The sequence below is a fragment of the Labrus bergylta genome, chromosome 12 (genome assembly GCF_963930695.1).
Source record: "Labrus bergylta chromosome 12, fLabBer1.1, whole genome shotgun sequence".
NCBI lineage: Eukaryota > Metazoa > Chordata > Actinopteri > Labriformes > Labridae > Labrus > Labrus bergylta.
This window is the reverse complement of record NC_089206.1, coordinates 4,145,311-4,161,753: the sequence shown is the minus strand read 5'-3', so window position 1 is coordinate 4,161,753 and position 16,443 is coordinate 4,145,311. Positions and strand designations below refer to the sequence as shown.

The window sequence follows — 16,443 nt, the reverse complement described above, 5'->3', positions numbered from 1 at the left end:
GAGAGAGAGTATCAATAAAAAAAGTAGGCTGATCAGATCTCCTACTTTGGTCATAGTAAAAAGACAACAGTTTAGAAATTCGTCATTCCAAACACACGAATAAAATGACTGTTTTTTAAATAAAAGCAGCAAAAATCTTAAGGAATCTTATGATAAATCTGGCAGTGGTGAATTCAGGGGGTATCCAAAGGGCTCCAGATCCAATAACTGCTACATCAGCACTGCATACCCCCCCCCCATAAGAGAGTCCCCAAATAAGGCCACTGCAGCATGTTTCCTCCACTGGAAGCTCGCTGTAGAGATTGCAACAACATTCTCTGGACAAGAAACACAACTTTGAGGGAGCTGCATCCTGATTTCTTTTTTTTTTTTTTTTTTTGGATGATACTTGTACTGTGCATGTATTGCCTCCTGAGACGCCCTCGCGCCCACTCCCCACCCGCTGTCCAACAGTGAAAACTTGTGAGGGACATAAGGGAACAAGAAACGCAAAAAGAGCTCAAGCGTGGTAGTCCCCTGAAATTTCTAGGAGTGTATGTGTGTGTGTGAAGCGCTTTGGTTGGCATTTTGTTTACTAGATTAAAAAAAGACATTCAACAGGTCACTGCATCATGTTCTCTCAGTTTTTGGGCATCCTAATGGAAAAAGAATCACACTTTCTCCACTGGCAGGAAATTCAAGAAAGCCCTGAATTTTGATTTCTCTTTTTAAAGGGCTACTTTCGTGCACTGTATTATGTTTTCTCCAGTAAACAGGTACCATTGAAGATCAGATTATCAAACTGGTTTCTGTGTTTTTAAACGAGGGCACCAGCGGCCTGGGAGGACAGGAGAAATACATCATACTGAATCTGTTATTTAGATTTAAAAATACTGGGTACATTTGGGGTACTGTACTGGGACTATTTCAGGGTTGTGCATTGGCCTTTATGCAGCTGATCTGGATTAAACAGTTTCTTCTCGTTGACACAATAAAAGTCAAAGCAGGCCACAAACTGAAAATGAATCCCACAACACCGCCTGGCCTCAAGTTACCCTACATAAAAATGATCCTAATAAGTTCCAGGCAATGAGGGAGACACATATTTATGTCTGAATAAGGGGTGAAATGGTTTCCAGTCTATTGCTCTGTGGCTCATAAATGTACACTAGCTTTGAGGTACTTGTGCTGTACATGTATATTCAATTTAAGCAACTTCCTACATTTCAGAGAGCTCAAAGTGAACGTCTTTACTTCCCTACATTCACTGAAAAGCTGCGCTGACTCTGCAGACAAAATAGCTTATATACATCTTCTATAGTCAGTATTAATAATCCCATAGAATATCATCCTAAAGGTTGCAAGTGGCCTAGCGGTTAGTGCGCTTCCCCTATGTACAGAGGCTAAGTCCTTGAAGGCGGGCAGCCCGGGTCCAAATCTGACCTGTGGCTCCTTTCCCGCATGTCATTCCCTACTCTCTCTCTCTCTCTCTCTCTCTCCAGTTTCTGACTCTACCCCACTGTCCTGTCTCTCCATTAAAGGCACAGAAAAGCCCCAAAAATTAAAAAAATATCATCATAGAAGTGTGAAAGGAGTCACATTTCTGCAGGATTAATACTTTACCTTTAAGTGCGTTTGCTATGTTTTTGAATTTACAAGATACCTGTTTTGTTACCACGGCAACAAAAACAGAATTCCTATATATGAATCTAATTTTGGGTAATTTCTTGTTTTTAATGCTCAGAAAAATTGCACGCAAACACTTAGTGTTTGCTGAAAATAACTCTGTGAGTCATGACTGTCTACAATGGGTGTAACACCCGAGTCCCACTGTCTGTGATGTTTTCAGAGTTTTCAGAGTCCTATCTTCACTTTGTTTACATCGCCAGGACGGCCGGCTGACTCCTCCCCTCGTGTATAAAAGTTGTTTAATTGAGGGACTAGAGAAAAGAAGAATAACATACTGTACTCACTGCTTAACTGTGTTTCTAGATCACGCTCATTTCAGGTAAATTTACATGCAGTGTGAAGATACCAGCATAATAAAGATCGCTAGCATTAGCATGCTAACACAACAATGCGGCGCGAGTTGTTTTGGTTTCATGCTGGTGCTCAAGGGCGACATCTGCTGGATCAAAAAAATCACATATAAAGCCTTTAATGCCACACAAGGCCAGATAATAGTGTTAATCTGTTCGTTATTAAACATGAAAAAATGAATATGGAGAAGCAGCTCATGAAAGTAACTGGCCTAAGGTGTAAATAAAATACCACATTAATATGAAATAAATGAGGGAGCACAGTTTCATTAGAATTTAGGTTCAAGGCTCATTAAATTGTCTTTTTTTTTTTTTTTTTGGCTTGCACAGTGAAATGCAAGGTGCAATTTTTTCTGTTACACAAGAAAGACTATTTTTTACGGTGGAGTACGGGGGATGAGTAGAGAAGTCTTACAGCCTGAGGGAAGAAGCTCTCTGTAGTCTGATGATACAGCATCTGATACTGTATCCCTTGCAAGACAACACCAGGGTGAACAGGCTTTGCTGGAGTGGGCATTGCCTTTTTAATACCCACTCTGTCTTTTAGAAAAGGAGTATCTGCTTCCTCAGATTTTACTTTTTGTTAAACATTAAAAATCTAACTTCCCTCAAACATCGTTGTCATTAATTTGTCGATAATTTAACCTTTCAGGAAATCAGAATCTGTCTTATAAAATGAATATTATCATGGAAAACAGATGTAGCAAATAAAGCCTGCTCTAGTGTGAGTCCAGATACTTGTTTGGGTGTAGCTGCTGTCGAGGAAAAACACAGTTTAAAGGCGTTTAACCTCCACGATTAAGGAGGTGTAGTGTCTCCTTTTCCAAAGTGATCTACCACTTTAAGACTTGAACGCTCTGAATAACTCCCCGCATCACCTGTGTTGCCCTTCCCTCTGAGCGGTAACAACATGCATCCCCGCTCTGTTTCATTATTGATAGGCTATATTGACCTGTTTGTCTCTCCTCACTGATGAGGATGATTCCCCTTCCTGTTTGTCCTCGCAGAGAATCCAGATACAGACCTATTAAAACCACCGCAGGTTCATCCGCCCGCTATCCTGTGTTAGAGGAATCTCCAGCTGTTGATGTAGGATGCACCTGGATGAGAGTGCTCTAAAATAAACAAATTACTAGTTTATATATGGGAGCTGATGATGAGCTCAAATATAAGAACGTCAGTATTAATGAGCATATGGACATCTAGATATTTCAGTTAAAAATCAAGATTATAGCCAAGTGCGTTTGAACATTCAAGGAATTTATTTTGGTGGTAATGATGCAAAATCAAATAAAGCAATTTAATACAAAAGCAAATATCATGTAGCTTTAAATGCTAAGTAAGCACTTTTACCTCACTTGAGTTTTTCTCATTTTGTTAGACTATTTGGGATTCTTTTTGATAGGCTAAAACAAACTATTAGAAATTATATAATACAAATGACATACACTTTGAATCCACTGCATTTCTACTAATGTTCTTGTTATTAGTTACTTTTGTTCTGAATCAGCTGATGAATTTTATTTCCTCTTCTAAAGTCAGATCTGAAACACAATAAACTGTGTTCATGTAGTTCTATGTGTGGTTTGTCTTAGTGGTGTTGCCGTATCTGAATGTTACACATCTCCATATTGGAACATAGAGCAAACGCAGAGAACACCTCTCTCAGATCAGGCAGTTCATTTAGTGGAATAGAGAAGTTGTCAGTGTCACAGAGGGAATTTTCTAGAACGTTTTAGTATGTTGGGTGCTGAGACTGCTGCAGAGAAGTGAAAAATGCAAAAGGAGCTTTAGCAGCAGCAGAAATAAGAATATGCTGCACGGCTGCAGAGTTCAAGAGGCCGTGCATCGACTGAAATTTGAAGGTTTTGTCAATGTGTAAAGCCTGGCTGACATTTTCCCTGAACAGGAGGTCAAAATAGGATCAATATTGGAGATGCTTTAGAAAATGGAGAGAGGTTAGAACGCAAAAAGGTTTCAAGACCGATGCAGAGCTGGCTAAACACTGAAGCTTCAGTGTCGGAGACATGGAAACCCACAGGGGGGAGACAGCTAGTGCTCTTCAATGTTTTGAATCAGGGATAATTTATCTGCACCATAAGAGCTGTTGGGATTTTAAATCAATCAATCGCAATAGTTACAGCTTTATTTGTATCGCACCAATTCATAATAGATTATATCTGAAGACACTTCACGATAGAGCAGGTAAAATACCTTACTCTTGGACATATTGTTGTTTACTTTAACTTATAGTGTCACTGATTGCACATCTCCCTATGTCAATACTGTCCATTTACAACTCTGTTTTTGCACATTTACATTTAATCTTCCTATTTAAGACTAGTAATGCTTAGTTAAATCCTGGTTGTATATATTCCCATTCTTAGTTTTGATATTTTTAGTGCTTATTTACTTTGTATTTAATATTATATTGTGTTCAGATTTGCTAACATTGTGTTTTTTACTCATATTGTGTGTTTGGATAACCTGTTGCTGTAACGCCACAATTTCCCAGTTTGGGGTCAATAAAGTAATTCTATTCTATTCTATTCTATATTGTATATTGTTATAGTGATATTAAATGCAGGACCAGTGGCAATTCTGTTGTGGCCCTATGCAAAATTAACAGGGGGCCCCTCCAACTAGCATTCGTCACCTTTATGTTAAATGATAATCTGAATCCAATGGCAACTTTAAGTGACACATTTAAATTTTCACAGGAATATTTGAACCCTTAGTCGTGCAACAACAGTGAGTACTGTCAGATGGGACCCACCTGGGGAGGTTTTCTACTATTGTAAAACTCTGAGTCACTGCTACATTAAGTTTAAAGTTTGTCAGTCCTCGGCTGGGCCTCCTACTGGCCAGGGGCCCCAAGCAGTTGCCTGCCTTGCCTATTGACAAGCAGCGCCTCTTTGCAGGACTTGCTTGTGTTTATAGGCCTATTCAGAGTTTTTGAAAATTGTATCCACTTTTTTTTTTTTTTTTTTTACAAATTTCTCATCATCCAGAGATTTTCACACAGGAGGATAAAACTACAAATGAAATGGTGACATTATCAGTAGGCTACAAAACAAAAGTGCAGTTATCAACAACATGACATTCTCATAAACTTGATGTTCATTTGTGGGTCACAAAAATCATTTGTGACATAAATTTTTTACCCTCTTGAAAAAAGAGATTTTCACACCGTATTCTGATTTCTAACACTCTGGCCACTATTAGAAATATATTTATTTAATGTATGAGACACAAAATGACAAAAAATAACAGGATACTAAAAACATTCCTGTGAATCAGTCTTACTGGTCCCATCAATACCTCCCACTTGCTGTATGTTTAATCTCTATTTAGCCTATTTATTTCAGTGTTTTTGTCTTCCTGTTATTATTTATGGTTGTTTATGTTGAACATCTCTCATTTTTAATATCTTAAAAAGATAAATTAGAATTTTTAGCTTTTGAAACTTCATCACATGCTTTGGAGTATAGCCTATTTTTCATGGTATAGTATAAGTCGTTTTGATAAAATAAAAGATCTGAATTTGTCCTCCCCCACTCGATATAGGCCTATTAAAAGAAACAGTTTATCAGCCTCCACTAATCTAAGTGCTGCATTGTCCTGCCCCCATGCTGAAAACCTATATAATTAGCTCTGCGTATAGGACAAGCCCTTGTAAAAGCCATTCATCATCAGCGCTGTGATATAATGGACCAAATGTTTTAAGATCCTGCCTTTCATGCGCTTGCAAGAGTCCATGCTATATCTGTGAGAGGACAGATGGCCGTCCCTGTTGGTGTGATTCTCCACAGCTTCTCCCAGCTAATACACCCGGCATATGGACATGCATCACAGGGTGGGGACTGGCAGCGGGCCCTCAGGAGAGCACGCTGACAGGATAGGGGACTCGATATGTGGTGCAGTTTTCATAAATCCTCGTTTCCAAAAAAGCCTTCCGGAAACACTCAAGACCCAAAAAAAAACCTTACCAGGCACATTTCACTTACATAAATGTTCCTGCGTCTCAGGAAAACGGAGCTGCAGGTGCTTCTCGGCAGGGTGCCCCGAACGCCAGAGATTGGGTCACGCCTTTGGTGAGAGGGGGGGGGACAGTCTGCCATGGGCCATTAAGAAGAGGGCACAGAGGCAGTTTATCCTCATTTAGGACAACCTTGGTTGAAAGGTATCAGGATAATTTCTTTGGGTGTTGTCTCTATTCCCCTATCAGAGTGCACTTGAGCTCTCCTTCTGCTCCCCGGTCCCACCCCCACCCCCACCCCCACATTACTGGACCCGGCCCAGCAGAAGGGATTAATAATGGCCCTCCGGTTGAGTATCACAGGGAATCACAACCCTGCTTCTTCTGCTCGAGTCAATTCATGTTACAGCTGCCACGTGTAAAAGCAATCAATGTGTAAGGTGACAGTCACCTGAGGAAGGAGACACTGTGGTTCTTTTTCTTGTCTGGGGGTATTTAGTGTGTCAGAATGGGCCCTGACATAACAGAGGATGTGACCGGGAGCAGTGCAGAAGAAGACTCTGTGCTGCCATCGTGTGGTGAAAGGAGTCCTGACTGGTTCCATCACACCTTAACTCTAGACTCCTCTCTGACAAGAAAAATAATAAATGTAAACATAAGAATTTAACCCTTAAAGGAAACAGACAATGACCACATTATTCATATAATTTGAGATTTATTTTGGGGCTTTTTGTGCCTTTATTGGAGGGATATGACAGTGGAATCTGAAATCAGGGCGAGAGGACTACAGCCTGTCTGCACGACTGCACCACCAGCGCCCCCACTTTAGTATTTTTGTTGTTTATTTATTAACCAACAAGTCATGAATAAAGGTAACTGAGCCCTAAATGTAGCCTGGACCAGGACTGGAAAGTAAAAAATTACATTTTCTCAAGTAAATGTAATTACACCACTCAGCAAAACTAGTCTAATCAGATTCAGGATTAAGGCCGCCCACAAGGAGGGAGAGAGGGGGGGAAGCTTTCTGAGGCCTGGCTGCATGGAGGAGGAGGGCTGGGGGAGGAATAGAAGTGAACAAAAGCATGGTCCATCCTACATTTAAACTGTGATAATCGCATTTTATTTTAAACCTATATACACACCATAACTTTTTAAGGCAACAAAAATACACGTTGTATGATTGGTTGCTTCAGTAAAGTGAAGCCCGTTTCAATTTGTAAACTCCATCATCTTAAAATGGTTTAGATCCTTCAGTAATGTCAGACTGATGAAAGTCTAGATCCCAGAGAAGAAAAGGGGGGAGCTGCTTATGACTTGTGACCCCAACAATAACCTGTTCACACACTTTTTGACATTCTTATATATCAGCTCCAAAAGCTGATTAGAGTCAGGTAGAGGACGCCAAGAGGCTAGCACAGGAGTTGCTAATTAACCACGGCTAGAAACCTGGATGCACGGCCTCTACTTTGCATGTGTCCCTGTTAAATAAACAAATACAATTAAGCGAAAATGTGACTTGAAGGACAAAGATGGCGACAATGACGGTCAACAGAAAATATTCAAACCCACTGCCCCACTTCGTCTGCCTCCTAACAGACCTGGTGTAAATGATGAAACCACACCGGGTAGAAATTAACCAGAAGTTATGTAACCCAAGTAAGACGTGCAACATGGCATGTAATCAACTGAGTAACTTAGTGTCTACGTTATAATTGAACCTGTCAGGGTGTATTCAAAAAGACGAGGCGGCATCAACACGGAAAATAAATGATTCAAGAGGAAACCGTTTCCAATTTGAGGTTTTATTATTTGGAAAATTAAGTCTCAAAAATTCAAGATACATTGGAATAACAAGTGCACACAAATTCAAAGAAGTGAGGTGTAATAATACACGGCATAATTAAGCTTAAGATCTCTTAACACGTCTTGTTTTACACCAGCGATACACTCCAAATCAGCAGCAGGAAAATCAGTCAACCATTGAGCGGTTCAAGTAAGACATGAAACGACAGTTAGTGTTAGTCCTTTAACTTAAAAAGCAATTTCAAAGAGGAGAAAAAATACGTCTTTTAAAAAGAGAGAGAATAGATGAAGCAGTGAATTATTAACAGGAAAACATCGAGCGAGGCGTTAAATCATATCAGAACTACAACTTAACTGGAGCCTCTAAATGTGCATCTTCAAAACTTAACTTAAAAAAAAAATCCTGAAAATATTTAACACCTTGGTTTTTTTTTCTTTTTTTACAAAGCATTATTTTAACACTGATGAACGAAAAATAAAAAGAGCAGATGGCAACAGAGAACAAAATAATTTCACAACATAATTCTTAAAAATAAAGAATAACAAAGAGAACATTTTCACAATTAACACTTTTTAAAACAAAACTGGGTTTGTGTTTTACAGTTTTGGCCAAATTTACCCAATTATTTTTTTTTAAATCAAAACGTGATTTTCTTTTTTAAAAATGTGATTTTTCCCTACCCAGTTAAACAGGAGGTAATGATAACGTACCCAACTCCACGTTTTCTACAACCAGATCCTACTCTAAGCAACGTCACTGTGCGACACAAAAGGAACATAGTAAATACAGAAGGGTGGATTATTGTGCAGGCAAAACCTCCCAGCTAGAGGTGGTCACTCACTACATGGCAAACCCGGAGAGAATGATCTCAGAAAGATTATGTACAACATCAAGGCTGCAGTCCACTGGCATCCTAATATCTCACACTGTTAAAAAGTTAGTTGGCTCAGATACAGTTCATAAATATTTGAACCCGAACGACAAGCAACAACATTACCTAAAATCTATTTTTCTCGCGTCCTTATCCTGTTTAACCCTGACTTCTTTTTTTTTTTTTTTTGTTGAAGCATGTGAAAAAAAACATTTACATACAGTTTCAAAAACTACTTTACACCACACATCGAGTTTTTATTCCCCCCCCCCTCAGCTGACTCAAACTGGACATGTTTGGGTACACAGTTCTACACATCACCGATAGCACTGACCAGAGGAGTATATTCGTGGCACTACATTAGAGACGAGAGGGAAAACTTCAAGGTGCATACATGTTATTAGTCGGACACGGCACAGTCGTTATTAAGTTGGCATGTGGAATGGAATCAACAAAGAGGCTGTTTTGTCCGTGCAGAGCGCAGGACACATGCAGAGATGTCTCATCGCTTGTTACATAGTCGGGGATCTAGCAGGAAATCTGGTACTCAAATCAAGGCTGGGTCAACATACCGCACTTCTTGGTATTACAGCTTCTCCTTTCATACATAAGTATCCAGTCTTCCAGCTTCAGCTCTGGCAAACATTTCTGGACAGGTGGATGTAGCTTCTCAAGTCTCAGGTGAATGTGTGTGTGTGTGTGTGTGTGTGTGTGTGTGTGTGTGTGTGTGTGTGTGTGTGTGTGTGTGTGTGTGTGTGTGTGTGTGTGTGTGTGTGTGTGTGTAATGCTGCTCAGTGTGTCAGGTGCTGCGTGCGCTCGTCCATTCGCTGATGTTGTGTCGGCTGTGTTTGTATGCCTCTAGATGTGCATGATTTAGCGTGTACCAGTGTGTTTTGAAACTGCTTCTGCTGCGCTGCTCTGCGTGTGAGAGACACACTATAGGAAAGCACTTGGGTTTGCTCGTGGATCCTTCTGGTTCCTGTAGCGCACGGCAAGCCACACCCCCAAGATCTGTTTAACAAAAAACAAAAAAACAACACACACAGATTTATAAAAAAACATGAAGATTGGCACAGCAAAATTCATCTGCCTTTGACAAGATATGTGATGTCAGAATGTCAGGATCCCGGTCAGGGTTGCCAGCTCGTGTCACTTGCACAATTTTTTACAGATTTTGGGTCTTTTTGCCTTTATTAGATAGAGTAAGAAATCAGGAGAGAGAGCGGGGAATAACATGCAAAAAAAGGAGCCACAGGTCTGACTTGAACCCAGGCCGCCCACTTGGGAGGACTGTAGCCTCCATACAGGGGCGCGACCTCGCCATCAGCGCCCATTTAAGATCTTTTTAAGACCAGCATAAAAAATGTTTTATCGTATCCTGCACGTTGCCTCACAATCATTGATTGACCGTGCCAACCATTTCCTGTATTATTTATTTTGTTGAACTTTAATTTCCCAATCCTCTTCACCTTTTCTTCTTCTAATGGTTTATGAATGCATATGTGATATGATGCCGTAAATGCTGTGAACTGTGACATGAACGATGAAATCCACAAAAAAGAATAATAAAAAAAGAAATCATAAAACTGGAAGGTGTAGAATTGAAAAAGTATTCAGGCATGTTTCATAGGACCTCTCACGTGTAAAAATGTGACTTTTAGAGACTATTACAACCTTAAATTGCAAAAATCGAATTGAAGACTTTTTAGGGGCCTGCAGGAAACCCTGAAGTGTATTTAAGTTGTGATATATTTTCTCGCTGCCAAAAGGTCCCCAGATGGCAGTGATTTTGTTAGAATTTATTTATTTCACAACAAATATGAAATGCTTGAAAAACAAGACAGCTGCCAACCTTTATGAATTTATCTTTTCTTATCAAAGAACTACTCGAGGATGTGTGAAAACGACATTTTTAAGCAAAACAATCAGTCCAGTTATTATTCAATATTAAAACCTAATGTTGTTACCCATTTCTTTCCCGCCAAAGACGCATTACAAACGATTCAATGAGAGCGAATTGTTAGTGGATGCAGGTTGAGAAAGTGAGCACTCACTTCTGTAAAGCTGAAGAAGAGTCCGACGCCCCCGAGGATCTTCAGGGCCTCGGTTGCATGATCCAACATCTTTAGTCCGCAGGTGTAGCAAGTGTGCTGTTTGCACAACTGAAAGTGAAAGAGACAAAAAAGAAGCCTCAAGTCTTCAGCAGTATGAGTCAACAGTTTGTCAGGGGGAAAAAAAACACTATTGTATGCCAAAATCTATTCTGAGAACTAGAGAACGTGGCCTATTTCTAACTCTTATAATGCTTATGGGACTTTTTATTCAGTGGGAGATATTGTGTAACTGGAAGTTCAGTGTGATACTTAGATATTTATCTATGAAGCCAGTGAGCAGTTACACAAGAAGTAAAATATATTCTGAAAGAAAACAGAACAGAACAGAATACTATTTCTGCTGCTCAAGCAGGTCAACTTTTTATATATACAGATTTTTTGGGGGCCTTTTACATGGAGCGTGCAACATAACCACTAGGCCACCACAGCTTTTAAGCTTTTAAGAAACAAGTTTTATTTTTCCTAACTGATGCATTTGCAACAATGAAACCTTTGATATGGGGACTTACAGCGGGGCAGTTTTGCACGTCCAGGTCAAACTGTCGCCAGCTGTCGGTGGTGTTGAGCAGCCCGCAGCAGTTCAGCTGACTCTCCAGGTCGGTCTTAGTCTTGTTTTCCAACATTCCCCACGTGGAGTTCAGGAGTGTCACCTAAAGAAGCAATGAAGACAAATTAAAATGGAGCTAATTGTTGGAAAAAACACCCAAAAACTTATACATATACACCATATACACCATTTATGTTTCCTTACCTGCTGCCCGCGGTTCATTGCCAAGCAGGAACAGGAAACTCCAAACTGGAACAGGAAAACGATGAAAAGGATGACCATGTACTAGGAGTCAGGAGGTCAAGGAAGCATCAAAGGAAACAAGTAACGGAGCCCTTAGATCATTTAACCAACGTCATTGTTTTACGTTGTTAAAAGGAGGAAGCAGGGAAGTGCACGTTAAATGTTTCAGATGAAGACAACATGATCGCAGGTTGGATTATTTTTTTTCTGCAAGGGCCTTGAAGACTTTAAGATATTAATTAATATATTAAGATGTTTCAACAAACTACAATTGAATAACCTTTCTTAACCTCTGAAAATCATTGGGTATCTTCTCGGTATCAGCACTGTGGGGAAGGTAATGGTATCAGCTGAAAAAAATCCATATCACACACCCTGACCAGATGACCACTTACACAAGCATGCATCAGTGACAACGAGAGGAAAGGATACGAAGAACAGCATGACTTGGTGGTGGTGCATTGCTCCGATGAGTCCCACGATGGCGATGAGCAGCAGGAAGACGCCCACCGCAATGACCCCGCCGATGATGTGGATGCTCGACACTAAGCCGAACCCCTTCCCCCATGCTGCTACGCCTATCAGCAGCAGCCCCACCAGCTGAAGGGAATAGAGGGAAGGAAGTCAACAACGAGCATCAGCGACATGGAAGTGAGCTTATCACACAGTCACAGCTTTTTACAACCACAAACACCAGGCGTCCTATTTTAACTATGTTTTATAAAGCCTGTCAAAAAATAAAGCATGAAGCACCGGTGACAAAGGAGGTAACAGTTTGACCTGATGACACAGTTTCATTTCTAAATGTCTTCATATGACTCTGGATCATAAGACTGTCTCTACACAGTGCTTTTACTGTTTATGACACCCTGAAACCAATCAAAAACACTGACTTCATACTTTTGTTGGGTCACATTATGTGTTGCTTTAAGTGATTACCCTCAACAGAAAGTAAACTCTAACTCCCTCTGCTGTTTGTCAGTGTTGCTAACACCAATCCGGCATGTTTTCTGTAACATCAGTGGACTTAAATAATGAGCACATCCTTGATTATTTCATGGAAAGTGGACACATAACAGAACTGCTGCCTCTTATGATCCAGGGAGAGTCGTCTGGATGTGATGGGACTATTCGTCCTTGCAGCACTTGTATGTACAGAATGTCCCAGTTCACCGCAGCAGCTACCGAGTCATAGTCATGACAGTTACAGTGACTCAGCTGCCAACATGATCTGGAGCATGTGTACATGGTCCAAGGTTGTTGACTCGATAGGTCGTGTCTCATGTGTTCTCTTTCAGCAATAAGGACACAGAGACCTACAAGCTCTCAGGGTGTAACAGAAGACTAAGTATATCTACCAAGTTTACTCGTGTCTTTCACAACATGCACACCTTGCAGACCTAATCATATTCAGCATGTCAGCAGGTGAGTGAGTCGGAGCAAAACAAGTTTAATCCAGAAGCTTTTGACACAGCAGTAATTAAATCATGACTAACTCAAACCTTGTGCCAACGTCAAAAATTTAAGGAACGCAAACATGACAGACAAACGGAGGCATTCACTGTCGTGAGTGCTGTTATGAAGGTGTACTACGTTTATGCAGAGAAGTATGAAAACTCGGATCACTCATTGTTATTGCAATGTGAACATTTGCAATAAACACTTTTCTGAATTTATCGCACTAAATAATAAAAATGATTTCAAGTAAACAAGCAACGTTTTTTCACTCAGTGCGTGATGTGTCCTTTTTAGTCCAGACCATTCTGATGTAGTCAGATGACGCTCAACCTAGCAATCAGCTACCCTCGCATTAATTGGTGCCAAATAAGAAATGTCAAAAAGGACTTTCTGGATTTATTTTGAATTCAAGAGAAACATATTGCAAACAACTGAAGAAATTACAGAATCTCTAATATCAGTAATCTCCTTATCACAATATTTAACTATATTATTGCACATAACATTTGTTTTTTATATCCAGTCAGCCTAAGATAATTAGGTTAGTGTCACTTACTTCTTCATAAATAGAAAATCAGAACATGGTAAGATATTTACGGAGCCCCTGAAGATATAATTATCTTTGCTTTAAAAAACATTCAAATAATTCAGGAACCTCACTAACCCTATTTTCTTACTAATCGTTTCAGATCTAAACAATATGAATACACACGACAGAGCAGTTCAGAGTGGGTGTACTTCACAAGCTTCCTCATTAGATACGCTTGTTCAATCTGATTAGATTTCCCAATTTTCTCTCTCTCTCTTATACAACTGCTCGTCCATAAGTTCTGCTTTTACAAAAATATGAATGTTCAGTTGTTATTTGCACTGAGAGTCTGAAGTTTGCAGTTTGAGCCGTGTTATACTGGTAAATTAAACATCGAGAGGAGTACCTTGGTCCACAACATTAACATACATAAGAAACAATGCATCAAGTACACCACCACCATCCACTACAACCTCAATCATAAACATTTAGTACAAATATTACCTTTCTCACTTCAACACACTGAAGGTGCTAAGATTGCTTTAATTTCAATTTACAGCTAAGCTATTTTATTGGCTCACAAACATAACAAATGATTTGGATACTGATTGTTCAGTGAGCTTATGGTGCAAGGGGCAAAAACTAAAACCTGAGTAAAAACAACAACACTGATCACAATGCGAGAGTTAGTTTAATGAGTTCTGGGACATGTATAACTTATCTCAAGTGTTAGGTAATTTAATGTTTTTGTTACCTCTGCAGGGCTTGTTGTAATGTTTTAATCTGTGTGAATGATGTAATTTCCGAGCTGATTAAAACCAGCTGGATCAAATTCCTGACAGAAAGCTGATTCTTATACTAAAAATAAAACTACAGAAACGCCTCTGCATCATGATAATATGTAGTAGACCTGTAATAAAGATGTTGACGTGTACAACTGATTAGATTCTGTCGAGGTTGACAGGCTTTGACTCGTTTTTATCTTTTTCGTCTCTAAACGAAGGAGCAAAGTTAGAGGTTAGCAAATATTATTTCAGCACCACAAACAACAGAACTTAAAATAAATCCTCATGATTTAACGTCACCTCAGACAGTCTTCATAATATTTTATATGGGAACATACCTTAAAAATTTGACTCCACAAGTTCTAGAATGTGGAGGGAATACGGTTGGAGAAATATTCTGAGATTTTTTCATCACACCAAAACTTAAAGGAAGATTCTCACTTGTCCCACGGCCTCGCTGGAGACAGTGTAGGGAACACAATGTGTGAAAATGACTGAGTCCTGGGATGAAGTGTGGAAAGGAATGAAAGCAATTTCAGGTTATGAACTTCCTAAGACTTGTGAAGTGCTGTATCTGGGAAATTTAACACAGGAAAATATACAAAGCAAAGACAGAAGGCTGGAATACTACAGGTGGCATCAAAGAAAGCTATAACAAGAAAGTGGTGTAAGGAGGACGCCCCCCCCCCCCACTCGGAGAAACTGGTTGGACATTGTGAAAAAACGACATGATATGGAGAACTTCACACTCAATTTAAGACGACAACAATCTGCATGCCAAGGAAGAAGTGGACTGACTTTAAAACCCACCACAAAGTCTGAAGAGAATATTTAAAAGGAGGCTAAACTGACTGACTACTACTATCTTTTAGTTTCTTACATCTTTTTAAATCTTTGGTTCCTCTTGGTCTCAGCTCGTGTTGTTGAGTTCTTATGATGGTTCTTGTGTTCCCTGGGTTCTTATGATGGTTCTTATGATGGTCTGGTTATATATGTCTGTTGGGCATCGTGCACTTTGGGTTCTTTTCCGTTGAATTGTATTTAATTATTTTTAGTATTTTGCATTTGTTATGTTCTTGCTGTTGTTTCTGTTCCTCTGTGTTTGGTTTAGTTTGTTCTTGTTTCTGTTCTTCTGTGTTTGGTTTAGTTTGTTCTTGTTTCTGTTCCTCTGTGTTTGGTTTAGTTTGTTCTTGTTTCTGTTCTTCTGTGTTTGCTTTAGTTTGTTCTTGTTTCTGTTCTTCTGTGTTTGGTTTAGTTTGTTCTTGTTTCTGTTCTTCTGTGTTTGGTTTAGTTTGTTCTTGTTTCTGTTCTTCTGTGTTTGCTTTAGTTTGTTCTTGTTTTTGCTGTTTGTCAAAGCACTTTGTAAACCTGTGTTTTTAAAAGGTGCTGTATAAATAAAGTTATTATTATTATTAACTGACACCAACGTTTGAATACTGTGTTTATTTTTGATGTATCCTCATTAAGAAAAGCAAATCAAATATAAGTAATAAAATAAATAATAATAATGTGACTACTGGGCCTCCTTTGTTTTGTTTATTTGATTTCTTTAGAAGCTTATTGTTGTTTTTAAATGTCTCATCTCAGTTCGTCCCGGTTTAACTTGGAGGACACATGCATGTGAGATCATTCAATCGTGCTGTGACAAGCCCCAGTGACAGAGAAAGGGAAAGGACGTGGGAGATAAAGCGTGGAAATAACACAGTTTGTGTCAGCTGGCCTCCCAGCTAACGGTACCTTAGCTTACGTACAGCTAACGGCGCTAGCTGCGGTCAGCTACAAAGCGAAGGAACTATACTTCCTACATGTCTATGTAATCTAATAACGAACACTACATGTGTCTAATTATCTAATAGACATGTGGCAAACAGTTCATACCAGTGTTCATCTGTGAAGTGAACAAAAGAAGCGTGTAGAGTGAAAGACAAAAAACGTTAGCATTTCCCCCCTGCGCTGTAGCTAGTTAGCTCGCAGCTAGCCGCGCCGCACTACATCAGTTCATTCAGAAGCTAACTAGCCTAAGCTAACATTAGCATGATGATCCTGTTCGTTCACTCACCATGTAAACCACATTCAGGGCACAGAGAGCATTTTT

At 39.6% G+C, this 16,443-nt stretch overlaps 1 protein-coding gene across 1 annotated transcript in view; it reads right to left on the bottom strand.

Annotated features, from left to right (window-relative positions):
* Positions 1 to 7,783: 7,783 nt before the first annotated feature.
* tspan31 (tetraspanin 31) overlaps positions 7,784 to 16,443 on the bottom strand; it is an 8,824-nt gene continuing 164 nt past the window's right edge. Inside the window, exons 1-6 of the mRNA XM_020650280.3 lie at positions 16,408 to 16,443; positions 12,009 to 12,176; positions 11,538 to 11,618; positions 11,296 to 11,436; positions 10,727 to 10,834; positions 7,784 to 9,683 (exon numbers count right to left, since the gene is read on the bottom strand). The exon at positions 16,408 to 16,443 is cut by the window's right edge and continues 164 nt beyond it. Coding sequence (XP_020505936.2) covers positions 9,609 to 9,683; positions 10,727 to 10,834; positions 11,296 to 11,436; positions 11,538 to 11,618; positions 12,009 to 12,176; positions 16,408 to 16,443 — 609 coding nt within the window. The 3' untranslated portion in view covers positions 7,784 to 9,608. The remainder of the gene's footprint in view (positions 9,684 to 10,726; positions 10,835 to 11,295; positions 11,437 to 11,537; positions 11,619 to 12,008; positions 12,177 to 16,407) is intronic.